Below are 14,628 nucleotides of genomic sequence, written 5' to 3' on the forward strand. Positions count from 1 at the left end.
TCCTCTCCCCCTGGCTCTTTATCTCATCTCATCCTTCTCTTCCAACTTCCAGTTTTACGCAGACAGCATACAGCTCTTTTTCAAACTCCCTGCTGACCCTCTTGCACCCGCCATCATCCCCGACTGCCTATCTGCCATCCAGTCCTGGTGCAACGTCAATGATCTCTGCCTCAACGCCTGAAAAACTGATATCCTTTCCATCGGGGTCACTGCTTCCCCCCCTTCTTTCCTTCACTCTGGCCTTCCTCTTTGGGCTTCTGTGCCCTCTTCTGAAGCCAGAAACCTTTGAGTCATCTTCGACTCCTCTCTCTCCTTCCTCCCTCACACTCAGGACATTGCCAAGAAGTCCTGCTTTCAGCTGTTCCTTCTAGAAGGAATTCTACCTTTTCTCACTTTCCTGTAGAGGCTCAATGTGATCCAAGCTCTGGTTCTATCTAGGCTTGACTATTGCAATAGCCCCCTCCTGAATCTTTCCTCTTCCACTCTGTGACCCCTCCAGCTAATCCAGAATAGGGCAGCAAGACTTATCCTTGGCCCTAAGCCCAGGGACTGCATCTCTCCTGCACTAAAACGTTTTCATTGGCTCCCGGTTGCTGCACGGATTAAATTCAAATCCATATGCATCATCCACAAGGCGGTCTGCACTCGGGGACCACACTATCTTCAACTTTATCTTACTAAATACTTCCCCCTAGACCACTATGCTCCTCTGGCTCTAACTCTTTGTGTGTAAAGCGTTTTGCTAAACAGAGGGCAAGTGGACGTTCGCTTTCCTCAGCTGGCTCCCTCCTATGAAACAGCCTCCACCTCTCTCTGTGCCTTGAGCAGGATCTTCTTAAATTCCAGAAGCTCATTAAGACTCTCCTCTTTACCTCCTCCTTACCTTCTTCTCTCCCCTTCAAATCCCACAGTTGCTGCGATTGGTGTCCTGGGTCCTTATGCATCCTCAGGGCCTTGACCTCCCGCACCCTATCGGCCAAGCTCCTGTCTATCTGCACTTGCACTTACACCCTCTGCCCTGGTGGCTCGCACTTAGATCCCTCGGGCTCCAGGCCGTGAAGCACTCCACATTCCCAGGACTTCATTTGTGGCTCACCCATGACCTCCGACTCCACAGCTCTGACCCCCTGCCTTCTTCCTTGCTGCACTTGCATGTTCTGAATACTCACAAAGCATGGTAGGTTCGTCCTGTTCCCCCCCCCCCACTGCTCTTATACATTGTGTTTTTAATATATTTTTCACTCCTGCTCCCTCCCTTGCCCCGTGTGCGCATTGAAACAGTATTTTCTTATTGTATAAGCACATCACAAGTAAACAATCAAATAAATAAATACATTGAAATAAAAAAAACTAGATAGATGCTAACCGAAAACCTTCTACTTGATTTAACATTCAATTTGATTTGACAAAGCAATGAGAGTTTGCAGGAAAGTACAAAACAGAGTAAATCTGAAAAGGTAAGACGTGATACAAAGAGATCCTAATTAAACTAGAGAGTAAAACAGTGAAATACACATAAACACATTCCAATGACTCAAACATAGACATCGATTTCCTAACTAATTCTCAGTGTGTGTTGGGGAAAATTAAAATATTCTAAAAGGAGAGATGAAATATTAAACTTGCAAACACATACAGCTACTTACCGATTTCCTGAACATGTCTCCAATTATCACTCCTGTAAAGGCATCCCATTCCTAATTAAAAAAATGAAATAAATTAAATCAGCTGGCAAATTTGGGCTTAAGTCTACAATTCATTTGAGGTTCTGTTGGTTTGGCATTTCTACAACTTATTTAGGATTCATTGGACACAGTCCGGACACAACAAATTGGCACCAATCATGGTTAAGGAACAAGGGAGTCTGGAGCATGACATGAGCGCACAGTTCAACATAAATACCCCATATATTTTAGCAACCCTGAGTGTACAGATCAGTCACGTGACTTATTGGCCATAGTAACTAGACCAGTTATACTGACTATTCATGTAGCACAGAAAGCAACCTAATTATCAATGGACACTTGAATGATAGCTGTTATAATTATGCAACTCATCTGTGCTTATTTTCTGGTAAATCTTCAAAGGAAAAAGGGGTGGAATTAGCTGTATTGCGATTCAACTGTCACCTGCAGACCTCCAGGAAAGCACTCGGTCTACTAAGCTATCAGATTAGGTCCATGTGGTTGAAGCAGAGGAAGCACCAATGGTATGTATTTGTAATGAAGGATGTTCATCACAGGACCAAATGAAAGCAAAGCAGTTAAATAAAGGTAATCTTACCATGTGTGTCAGTGTGCCAGGAAGTAGCAGAGATGAGGGTCAGGAAAACTTGTATCTCAATTATAGAGAGATGCCAGTGTACCTAGCAGACATTAACAATTTACTTACCTAGGGTAATGTTCTTTTTGATGGCTAGCTCCTTCAACAGATTACTCATCTTCTGATAGCTATCCACCGGTGCAACTAGCATCAGAAGTCTTTTTTACCTAGCAAAGGGTGCCATGTTTCATGGCGCCAAACTGGTCCCGGGATCCATTCCTCGACAGCAGAAGGAATGGCAGTGACTGTGCATATAGGGCACACCACTCCCCGCAATCTCAATCAGTTCTGCCCCTTTTTCCCAATGCTCAGCACTAGAGGGAACTCTATGGGTACAAATGAGAAATTACCTTGCCATAATGTTCTTTCAATGGATTCTTCTCCCGCAGATTCCTCATCTTGATAAATATCCATCTTCCAGCTATGCTGCTTGGAATTTCTCTCCACAGGGGGCGTAGTGGACCTTTGTCTCAGCCGTCGATCATCGGTCCGTCTTGCGCGGTGGTCGGTCGTCGGCTCCGGAAGTGACATAAGGTGCCATACATATACCACGTCACTACATCCCATGCTTCAGTTCCACCCCCTTTTTCCTGAGCTTACACGCTGCATAGGAAAATGGAAGGAGCCTAACCAGTCTTAAAAAGCAATTATGGAATAGAAACCAACAGGTTAAAAACATTCCAATTAGAAAACATGTTTTATATATTTTTTATTTTAGTAACTGAGATGAGCACCCCAAAGCCATTGCCAACACACTTCATGAAAACAGAAGTGAAGAGCCACAACCCTTTCTGAGTGGGGACAGCGGGGAGGGGTGATGAGGAATGTGTGCGGGAGAAGTATCCATAGAAAGTACATTACGGTAAGGTAATTTCTCCTTCAATGGATTGCTTTTCTCCTGCAGATTCCTCATCTGAATAGACTCCCCAAGCAGTAAGCTAAAGGAGAAGGGCAGAAAGGATTACACAAGCAGGTTCTGCAGAACCACTCTGCCAAAACATGCATCAGCCCCAGGTGCAACTTCCAAAGCATAATGCTTTGTAAAAGTATGTAATGAAGACCACGTGGCAGCACAGCAAATGTCCCGAAGAGGGACCCTTCTTTGAATGGCCGTGGAAGCAGACTCCCCCTGTGTTGGAATGAGCCCTGATACCCGGTGAGACTTTTTTTCTGCTGACTGGTAGCACTCAGAGATGCATAAAATGATCCAGCGTGAGATGGTTTGTTCAGTAATCGCAAGACCTTAGCGGGAAAGAGAATGGGCGACGAACAACTGGTCCATCTTCCTGTACTCTGCTTTGCGGGCAACATAAAAACTGTTTTCAGATCGAGACGGTGGAAGCTCTCTTCCTCTTTTGAGCGGTAAGGAGGAGGGTAGAACACCGGCAAGTCAAGACTGTGAAAGGTGGAATTCCGAAACAACCTTCAGAAGGAACCCTGGTCTGAGTTTAAGAGATACCTTCTCTCTGAAGAAACGTAAAAAGGGGGGCTTGCAGCATAAAGCCTGCAGCTTGCTAACCCTCCTGGCTGATGTGACAGCCTAAGTGAACAAGAATGCACAGGCTCAAACAGAGCCGCCATAAGAAAGGTGAGAACTAGGTCAAGGTCCCAATCTGGGAAAAAAGGGAGATGGCGGGAATTTGTTCAGAAGGCCTTTCAGGAATTGGGCCATGACAGGTATGGTGAAATAAGAACCTTGAACCGGGGACCTTTTAAACACAGAAAGGGCCAAATGCCCCTTGACCGTTGCAACCTGAAAGCTTACAGAGGCTAGTGACAGAAGGAACCCCATCACTGTCGTGGTGGGTCAAGAGATGGGATCAACATTGCGCTCCCTACACAACGCCTCAAATCTTCTCCACCAGCATGCATACAGAGATCTTGTTGATGGTCTGCGTGCAGCCAGTAACACCTAAAGAACTACCTCGGAGAGGTACCAGTCATCCTACCTCATCCGCTCAAGAGCCACACATGTAGGTTGACGGAATCCATGGTTCGGGTGTAGTTTCCGACCCTGCGAATAGGTGAGGAGATCTGGCCGGCGAGGCAACCGGTGAGGTGGACAGATGGACAGATCCAAGAGGTCGGAGTACCACATCCTCCTTGCCCAATCCGGGGCGATCAAGACCATGCTAATTCGAAACCTCTTCAAACTCCTGAGAATCCACGGAATGATGGCGTTAGGCAGAATTATATGCAGTGCCCTTTGGGAAAACCACACACAATTAAGACTACAAGTGATAGTACAAATTCACCTTTGGCACAAGCCTGTACTACACAGTTAAAGTGGTAGCGATGGCTGAGCAGCCAGACTTATCTCAAGAGTAAGTGAGCAGTATCAAATAGTTACACAAAGGACAGCAATTACTATGATTCAAACAAACACTGACTAAAGGGTTTCAAGTAAAAGAATATACATTTATTTTACTCTTCAATTGTATAACATTTCACTATCATAAAGTAGTTTAAAAATCACACTCTTAACACACCACACCATTCCCAATAAGATCCAGACAAGTTAAGCTCACAAAATGAAGTGGGAACAAAATGGCACTCCAGCAATTTAAAAGGGGGGGGAAGGACAAAGTTAATAGAAATGGAACCACACCAACAGGTAAGTACTCAGGGCAATTGAGCAAGAGGAACTACAGTGATAGAATCAGGTAAAAAAGGCTTAGGGCCAAAGTCACTAGGTCAAAAGTCTTTTGCTCAAGATCACACAGTTCACAGTTCAGGGTACTTCGCTGTAAAGTTTGTGCCACGGGTACCGGACGAGGTTGGTTGGCAGAAAAGTTAGTTCAAAGAGAAGAGAAGGACAAGCCCTTGTATTGGAGAAAGATTTCACACACTTTCCCAGCGGCTGAACGAAACGAACAACCGGATATGCACAGTACCTTAAAACGGAGAGGGAGCTGTAGCTGAGGCGGACGCGCCTGGTAGTTCCTGCAGGCTCACGGTTCCTGAAGCGACTGTCGGACTGACAAGAAGTAGGAAGACTGGAGGGTCCTGCACTACCCAGGGAAGAAACCAGCAGCAGAGCAAAGCATCGAATAAAAGGTGCACTCCATAAAACCCAAGCAGTATCTGACCTTCCTGGCTATCCGGCCCACTGTAGCTCTGTACAGCGAATTCGACCAGAGGAGGGGTCCTGGCTTGAAGTTTGGGCAAACTGGTTGGTCCCACCAGCTCACGGGAGGAAAATTCCTGGAGGATCCTCTGTTGTCATCGGATTCTGAAGATTCAGACCTGCAGCAGGGCTTCACCGGGCAGTTCAGTCATTGTAGGGGTCCTCTCTTCTGTCAGCTTGTCGTTGGTTCTTTCGTTCCAGTGGCGACTCTGCCTTTCCAGTCCCAGAGACCTGCTTTTTATGCAGTTTTTCCCCATTCACACAGCCTGGCTGTCAATCACACAGCAGGGTGGCTGCCCTGGCAAGGACAGTCACCCAGCCAATAAAACAGGAGTGCGACTTGGGTTACCAAGGGAACCCATGACAGGGGTTCTAAGACCCCTCCCTCACATCCTACATACAAAGCCTTTCAGGTGCCTTAGGAGGGCTTCTGTGGAGAAGCCTGCAAAAAGACAGTGAACAAAGAGACCAAACCTGGTTTGGCGCGCAGAGTAAAACACGAGAAAGACTTTTACAAAAAGAAATGGTGCATAAACCCAGCTGAAGCCGAAATAAAATATATTTGGTCAAGTGGGTTTGTGTTCGAGGCTAATAAAATAGCCTAAAACAATACCATGGTTATTTAAGATAACCGCGGTATGAAAAATAGGGTAGTTACCACTGCCACCAGCCAAGTCTTGATGAAAAGGGAGCGAAACAGTGCTCCAAGAGAAACAGACAAAAAGGGATAGGAATGAACCCTTTCCAATACTCCATGTAAGATGGGGTGTACTGGGTCTGTGGTTTAAAGAGACTACATAAAGTTAATGGCAACTTTACATGTTTCTGGGAGACAGTAGTCAGTCCCAGAAAAATTCAGTCAGTGGGAAGTTTGAAAGACAACCCTGTGTCACTGCACTGAAGTGTAATACACACACAAATGATGCCCATGTGAGGCTCCAGAGCCAAAGATCACACACATGGTAAAAACACAGACAGCAAAACACATGTAAGAGTGGGAAAAAAGCTCACACTCTTACCAGGTGAAAAAAAGAAACCCTAGAAATCCAGCAAAGCTGCTGAGGGACTCACAGTAGGTAAGGGAAATGGGCCATTTTGGAGCACGCGTAATGGAAAGGTGTATTGCTCTCCCAGAGTGCACGGACAATCACAAATCATCAATGCAATTACAGAGCCAATACTATGAACGCAGGAAGACACAATAACTTGCAACCACACACTCTTAGAAAATAATGAGCACTTATACGGCTATTTATTCAAAGCTTAGAGCAACCAGTGATAACATAGAAATAAATCACAGAAGAAAAAGAATTCAAAAGAAAATACATCACCGTGAGCGTAACTGGATTCCTCATCTCGCCAAAAGCGGCTGGAAGACCCTGATAACAGCCAGGCCGAGAGCACAACAGCCCACAGGTAGGCCGGACGGAAGCGTCCCCCCTCCGGCTGAAGTCTCACCTGAAGGCTCAGGGGTTCGGCATATATGCACACTTCAAAAAGGGGTGGCAATTTTCTCGAACCTTCTGGCAACGCACTTGCGCAGTGATGAGCAGCCGTTGGTTGCCAGCTGGGTCAACCGACAGTAACCTCAAGGAGCAAAGTGCCTGCCTCCCTCTAAAAACAAGCACCACGGAAAACAGTCCCATAGCTCATAACAGACATAACAAAGTTAGCTTTCCCAGCAGAAATGTCCTTGACTGCATACCAGGTTTGGAAAGCATGTTTTCTTCAGCATCGTGAAGCTAGCTCTTAGCAAAATGAGTGCAGCTTTTCACTGCGGCATGAAGTAAATATCCATTATGGCTCTGAGCGCTCCCAGAATGCACTGTGCATCAGTGCCATGTTTTAGCTCAAGCATAACAATTCCACCCTTGGATATTTATCTTCCATACCCCAGTGGCAGAGGAGCCGGTCTCTGAAACCGACGAAATATTAAAACTAAGTTGGGAATACATTGAATGCAACAACAACAAGCTATTATGATAGCTAATATAATGCAAATGCAAGCAAAAGCGTAACATAGTGTTCCCCCAACATCAGGAATCCATGAAAATAACCAATCCCACCAATTCCCAGTATGGTCTTGGGACACTTGAGAAATGAGATCCCTCAAACCTCGAATATGACTTTCAATGGATCGTGAATAAACAACACATACCCTCAACTGCGTTACAACCTAAATAATGCTTTAGCAATAGATAATCCACAGCAGCTCTGTTTTGCAAAGTTGCTTTTCTAATAACTTTACTATCAAGGAGTAACTCTTCTAATGCCTGAGAAGTATGATTAAGTCCTTTGACTACTAAACATGCTAATTTAATCAAAGATTTGTAACCCCCAGCAGCTAAACCCCAAACTCCCACTAATGAAAGGGTTAATGCTAGAACCTCAGCTTCTGATGGCAAATGCACATGTGAATCACAATCGGGGGATAAACCCACAGACTCGAAAGTTGACCTTTTGCCTCCATTTATCGCTGGGTGTAAAGCAAACTTCATTAGTCCTAATCGAGTTAGGGCACATGGACCTCTGGAAATGTTAGCTGGAATATAAGTGTATGTGATGTTGCCACATGAAAAGAGCCATCCTGTTGGAAGTCTCACATGATTCAAATGACTGGCAGCTATCACTGTATAATTACAAGACATGGTATTATTCATGCTGGTACATGTGCGTGGCACTCGCGAACATAATCGTTGCTCAAACACTGTGTGATTTTGCTGTTTGGTTAAATCGAGCTGTTGGCATTTGCCAATTTCTTTTGCATTGCATGTCATAAGGTAGCACACATCGCTACTCATAGACGGAAAAAGATAGCCTAATATCGGAATCTTGAATCAAAGAATCATTGTGTGTGACGCCGAAAATATGCTTTAAAACGGGAACTGGCGTCGGCACTGCCACTAAGCACGTAGTCAATAAGGCTTCAGCATTGGGCACATCAGTAAGGCAAAAGTGCGTTATGTTGAGCACCTGTTGCGCCAGGTATATCCACATATTCTCCGTTTGGGTAATCATGGGAGAATGTTTCCGCCGTCCTGTAAATGCCTCTTGCATGACTGGCATCAAGGTTGTTTTCACTTGCGCCTGACGTGTTTGCCGCATTTCATGAATCCATATCTTCGGTCTGGCTGGCTTTTCGGCATTGGCATAAGGCTGCTTTCGAACAGCATTACTCATCATTGTCAGTATCCCCTTGATCATTGGCACAGATGTGACATTTTTCATTGGTAGCAGCCTGCTGTTTAACTCTCCCAAATGGAGTTCATTTAGTACCACAATTACACCAGCCAGACACAGGATCTACAAGGCAAACCCAGAAAAGAGATATCAGTGTTGTACATCACTCTCTCAGGTAACATTTGTCTGCGGGCACATATTGCCATTTCTTTCTACCGGGCTCCATTACTAAAACCACTTGGTCTTTGCCTGATGCAATGACATCTGCGGGCACTGGTGGGCCACTTGGCCTTTCCACCCACACCTTCGCACCCGGTACCATACTGTCTGAAGAGCCAAAACCACGATCCCCATGGGTAGTTAACACTGTAGGAGGCTCCCCCTTCTTAATCATGGACAACTTAACAGGAATGATAATCAATTGGGCCACCCGATCACCCTTGTGGGTCGGTAACAATTGGTCCCCACTATTCATCAGGATGACTTTGGTCTCGCCTTGGTAATCGGCATCAATTACCCCTCCCAACACTTGAACTCCCTTCAATGCTAAGCCAGATCTAGGGGCAATCCATCCCATATGCTCTGGGGGAATTTGTACTCCAATCCCTGTTTCAATTACAACAATCCCTCTTGGGTCTAATCTGATTTCTTCATGGGAATGCAAGTCTACCCCTGCTGACTCTGGAGTCGCCCGATAGGGAGCTAAAGAACCCGGGGTAATTTCCCAGTACAATAGGGTTTCTCTGACTGAATTGGGTTGAATCCGTAAAGTAGGAGTCATTAGCCGCATCAAAGGAGTTTCATGCTCATTCACAGGCCTATTGTTTAGTACTTGCACCGCATCAAACACAGGATCACGCCAGCCTGCCAAATTGCCATCTCCAGATTTGCGCAGTTGTTCTTTCAACAACCCATTGATTCGTTCAATCAGCCCTGAAGCGGCAGGGTAATAAGGCACATGGTAAAGCCACTCAAAGCTCTTTTCCTGACAATACTCCTGTATTAGTTTGCCTTTGAAATGTGACCCATTGTCACTTTGAATCTGCAAAAGCACGCCGTAATGTAATATGATCTGATCTAACAACCTGATGGTGTTCAGTTGTGTTGCACACTTACACGGCAAAACCATCATGTATCCTGAATATGTATCATCAATAGTGCATGCATACTGACAACCTTTACTGATTGGCAGGGGACCGATATAATCAATCTGCCAAATTTGACCTGGTAGTTTTCCTCTTTGCAATGTACCCCGAACAATCTGAGGGATAGGTCTATGCTGTTGGTGTTGGCACACTGGACATTGCAAAATTATCGTTTTCACTACCTCTAAAGGAATAGTGATTCCTCGAGCTTGTGCCCACCTGATAGTAGCCTTTTCTCCAAGGTGCCCACATTTCTGGTGAGCCCACTTGGCCAAACCGTCTAAATCATCTTCCTGAACCTCTGCATCCACAGATGAAATCTTGGTGTGTTCGTCTGCAACAGAATTAAACCAACGTTCTAATGAGTCTGTGGCACAATGCGCGTCCACATGATACACAGTAACTTCACTTTGTGATAACATTTCTGCAATATCTTGCCACAGTTCTTTTCCCCACAACTCTTTTGAATGAATCTTCCACCCATTCTTTTGCCAGGTTGGCAACCACACCGCCAATCCATTCGCCACTGACCATGAATACGTGTACACATGACATCGACCAGGGGTCTCATGTTTCAATGCCTGGTAAACTGTGTAAAGCTCTGCAAACTGACTGCTCTTCCCTTTCCCTGACGTTGTCAAAATCTTTTTTGTCTTGGGATTGTACGACACTGCTTTCCAGTATCGCTCAGTTGCCACTTATCGGGCTGAGCCATCCGTGAACCAGGCATGCTCTGTTTGCTCCACGGTCAAATCGCTATAAGGTACTCCCCATTTCACGGGAGACTCGTGTTTTTCAGGCACTTCCAGTGGTATGTTATCTGAGGGCGGTAGGTTGGCTACTTGCTCATGTAATTTCGCCACTCCACCCTTCCCTGATTTGGCTCTGTCTTGAATGTACCATTTCCATTTAATTATGCTGGCTTCTTGAGCATGTCCTATTCTATGTGTTTTAGGAGAGCTCAGTACCCATTGCATGATTGGTATTTCTGGCCTCATCAATACATCATGGCCCACCGTCATTTGCTCGGTATCAACAAGGGCCCAATAACATGCCAGCAACTGCTTCTCAAACGGAGTGTATGAGTTACCAGCATCGGGCAACTTACGACTCCAAAACCCCAATGGCACACGTTTCCTGTCCTGTTTCTGCCACACACTCCAGTTAGCATAATTGTCTTGTACAGACACATTCAATTCCACTTCGCCTTCCTTCAATGGCCATAAATCAAGCACCTGCTGCACGGTGTCTTTCGCCAAATCAAATGCTTTCTGCTGCTCTTGCCCCCACTGAAACTTATATTTCTTGCGTGTCACTTTGTAGAGGGGGGCCAATATCTGCCCTAAATGGGGAATGTGGTGTCTCCAAAACCCAAACAGCCCTATAAACTGCTGAGCTTGCTTTTTGTTCATTGGAGTGGTGAATTCAAGTATTTTCTGTCGGGCTTTTGGCACCATTTCTCGATGCCCATGATGCCACTGAATCCCTAGGAATATCCCTGTTTCAGCTGGGCCTTGATTTTATTCGGGTTAATCTCCCACCCTTCCTTCTTCAATCCTTCCATAATGACATCTAACTGGCTTTGCACACTGTGCTCATCCTTGCCCTGAATCAAAATATCATCAATGTAATGAGAGATTTGTATGTCAGGTTTACACAGTATCTTGTCTAAGTGCTCTGCCACCAGCCGGTGACAGATAGTCGGGCTATGTACGTGCCCCATAGGTAACCTTGTAAAGGTGTACTGACGCCCACTCCAAGAAAATGCAAACTGCTCTTGACACTCGTCAGCAATTGGCACAGAGAAAAATGCATTGGCTAAATCTACCACTGCATACCAAGTCCCCTCAAACTTTTGGACATTCTCAATCAAGGTAATGGCATCTGGGACCGCGGGCACTAAGGGAGGAGTGTGTTTATTCAATTCACGGTAATCCACCGGCATCCTCCACAACCCATCCCCCTTTTTAATAGGCCAGAGAGGATTTTTCCATGCGGTGGTGATAGGGCGTAACACACTGAAATTTCCTTGTGCCCCCCAGGAATGCGGTATTGCTTCATTGCTACCCGCTTCGTTGCCACAGACACTTGCACTGGGGGCATCTTCAATTTGCCTACGGTAATGGGTGTACAGGTCAATGCACTCACCCCAGACTGGTACGTTTTGCCTCCAAGTCCCAAAGTCAACGGTTCCAGAATGTCAAAGCCAATTATATATTCAGGTATCGGGACAATCAACACTTGGTATTTCTGCCTATTCAAATTGCCTATTTTCATCTCCACTTTCGTTTGTACTGCGGGGGTCAACTTTCCCCCCCGAGACCTGTTTGCCTTTAAATCGTGCTGGATTGCCATAATTCATAGAGGCCTCCGCCCCGGTGTCCATCAATGCTCACACCCCTTGCGTATTTCCTGGCCCCCAAAAAATCTTAACATCAACATGGGGCCGCCTATCAACTTTTATGCGAGCAGACGCTGCCGGGGCTTGGCCGTAGCCCTAGTCAAATTTCGAATGAGTGTGACTTGACTCCGCCTCTAGCATTGCACTCACCACCTTCCTCAAATCAGCGTATGTTGGCTAGTATGGGGAAGGTGTCCCCATAGACCCTTCTTCTTGTTCTTCCTCAAGAGGAGCGGAAGGTGAGGTGTCCCCCTGTGGCTTGGTTACTACCTGTTTCTTAACCTGTTTATAGCGCTCTTTGGCTGCAAGTCCTCTTTCTTTGTATAATTCATACATTACTCTGGTTTCAATGCCATCAATTTCTTCTCGTGGCACACCGTCTTTTAACAAAGCCAAAAGCATGTCCTTTCTGGACACTCAGGAGTCTCTACTATCTTGCCTCCTGCCTTCAGTTCTTCTCTCACTACGCCCTTCTCTCTCCCGTGGCTTGTCATCACTCTTGTCCCACTCCCCTAAATCTGCCAGTTGCCGAATGGCATCCAGTACCTCATCAGTGGGTTTGCCCATCATACCTACGAGCAAAGTCATAATGACACTTTTGTATGCGGGTGGCGCAGTTCTAATCACCATGTTTCGAGTTGAAACTGAGAGCGGCACGGCCCCCATGTGTCCTGGAGCATCTACGTGAATTGCCTCTTTCATAGCATGCTCTCTGACTTTTTGAATTGCCTCTTTCAAAGTATACCATTTTGTTTCTTCACTAGGCCAATCAGTGGTAATGGGGTATTTACGGTTACATGCTTGGGCTGCTAGGTGCAACAAAGACACCTGTGCATCGTGACCATTGTCATCAGGGGGCGGCCCTGCCCTTAAGACCTCCTGTACATTGGTGTCAGTTGACAAGGGTAGAAAACGCGGTGAGTCCGTGGAATCTACCAACAACCCTGCAGTGCCCCCATCCAGCAACCTCACCATCCATGTCAATAAAGGTTCCCCTAATTTTTGCCTCAAACGGGTAATGATTTCCCCAACCTCCTGCTGGGTGTAACCCTCCAGCGTGGTTCAATCCACCACTCCGCCTGCAGGATTCTGTGGGTGGGGTCCGGCCCGCCGTCTTCTAGCGGGCTTAGCCGCCAATGTTTTCTGCTTAATTTCCATTTTGGGGTCGGACTCATTTGCGGATCTACTCTCTGGACTGGTTGAGTCAAAAATATCACCATCCCACTTATCCGGATCCCAGTCCACACCGGCGGTAGCGATTACAGCTGCCACCCTTCTTTTGTTGACCACTCCCCGTCTTTTCCTATACTTATACCGGGCTATTCTGACTGCTGCCCTCTCGGCCACAGGCTGATATGTGTCAGCCTTATCTTTAAAAAGTTTCATTTGAATCTGCTGCATTAACGCAATCTGCCTTTCTGCAGCCAGCTCTCTTTCTAATCGCAAAACCTCATTTTTCATTTCCAACTTCATTTGATGTATTTTCCTATAAGCATGCAAAAGAACCCAACCTCGCCTACCTAATGCAGCGCATTCTCTGCCACGTTCCACTGGAACTTGTTGCAAGCACACCATTACATCAGACGGATCAGCATCTCCCAATCCCTGATGCCATGTTTCACTTAGCAGTGCGGCGCATGCCCACGCCTGGGCCAATTTATCATATGGACTCTTAATCCAGCCTGGAATGATAACATCAGAACATTCACAGCCAGCGGTAACGCTCTTTTTCCTGAACAAACTACTCATTATTGCAAACAAAACAAAACCTCTTTATATCTATATTTATTTTCTTTCCACACTGCAATCACTCCCACAAGCACGCACACACCGGCAAAGGGAAAAAAAAAACAGCATAACACAGTTCAACACTCACTGCCAAATTACTTTCACTTGCAAAGGTAACCGAAGCCTATCTACGTTCAAACAGATTCTTGAATATTTGGAACAATTCATCACAAATATCCTGTTCGTGACGCCAAAATGTATTGCTCTCCCAGAGTGCACGAACAATCATAAATCACCAATGCAATTACAGAGCCAATACTTTGAACGCAGGAAGACACAATAACTTGCAACCACACACTCTTAGAAAATAATGAGCACTTATACGGCTATTTATTCAAAGCTTAGAAGCAACCAGTGATAACAAAGAAATAAATCACAGAAGAAACAAAGAATTCAAAAGAAAATACATCACCGTGAGCGTAACTGGATTCCTCATCTCGCCAGAAGCGGCTGGAAGACCCCGATAACAGCCAGGCCGAGAGCACAACAGCCCACAGGTAGGCCGGACGGAAGCGTCCCCCCCGGCTGAAGTCTCACCTGACCGCTCAGTGGTTCTGCATATATGCACACTTCAAAAAGGGGTGGCAATTTTCTCGAACCTTCTGGCAACGCACTTGCGCATTGATGAGCAGCCGTTGGTTGCCAGCTGGGTCAACCGACAGTAA

General features: G+C 45.9%; 1 protein-coding gene across 3 annotated transcripts in view; it reads right to left on the reverse strand.

The window, feature by feature from the left end:
- DYNC2H1 (dynein cytoplasmic 2 heavy chain 1) overlaps nucleotides 1-14,628 on the reverse strand; it is a 3,314,293-nt gene that overhangs the window by 608,333 nt on the left and 2,691,332 nt on the right. For all 3 annotated transcript variants that reach the window (XM_069639013.1, XM_069639012.1, XM_069639011.1), the window contains one exon: nucleotides 1,647-1,697. In XM_069639013.1, the coding sequence (XP_069495114.1) occupies nucleotides 1,647-1,697 (51 nt within the window). The remainder of the gene's footprint in view (nucleotides 1-1,646; nucleotides 1,698-14,628) is intronic.

This window comes from Ambystoma mexicanum, chromosome 7q (genome assembly GCF_040938575.1).
Source record: "Ambystoma mexicanum isolate Mex_15411 chromosome 7q, UKY_AmexF1_1, whole genome shotgun sequence".
Classification (NCBI taxonomy): domain Eukaryota; kingdom Metazoa; phylum Chordata; class Amphibia; order Caudata; family Ambystomatidae; genus Ambystoma; species Ambystoma mexicanum.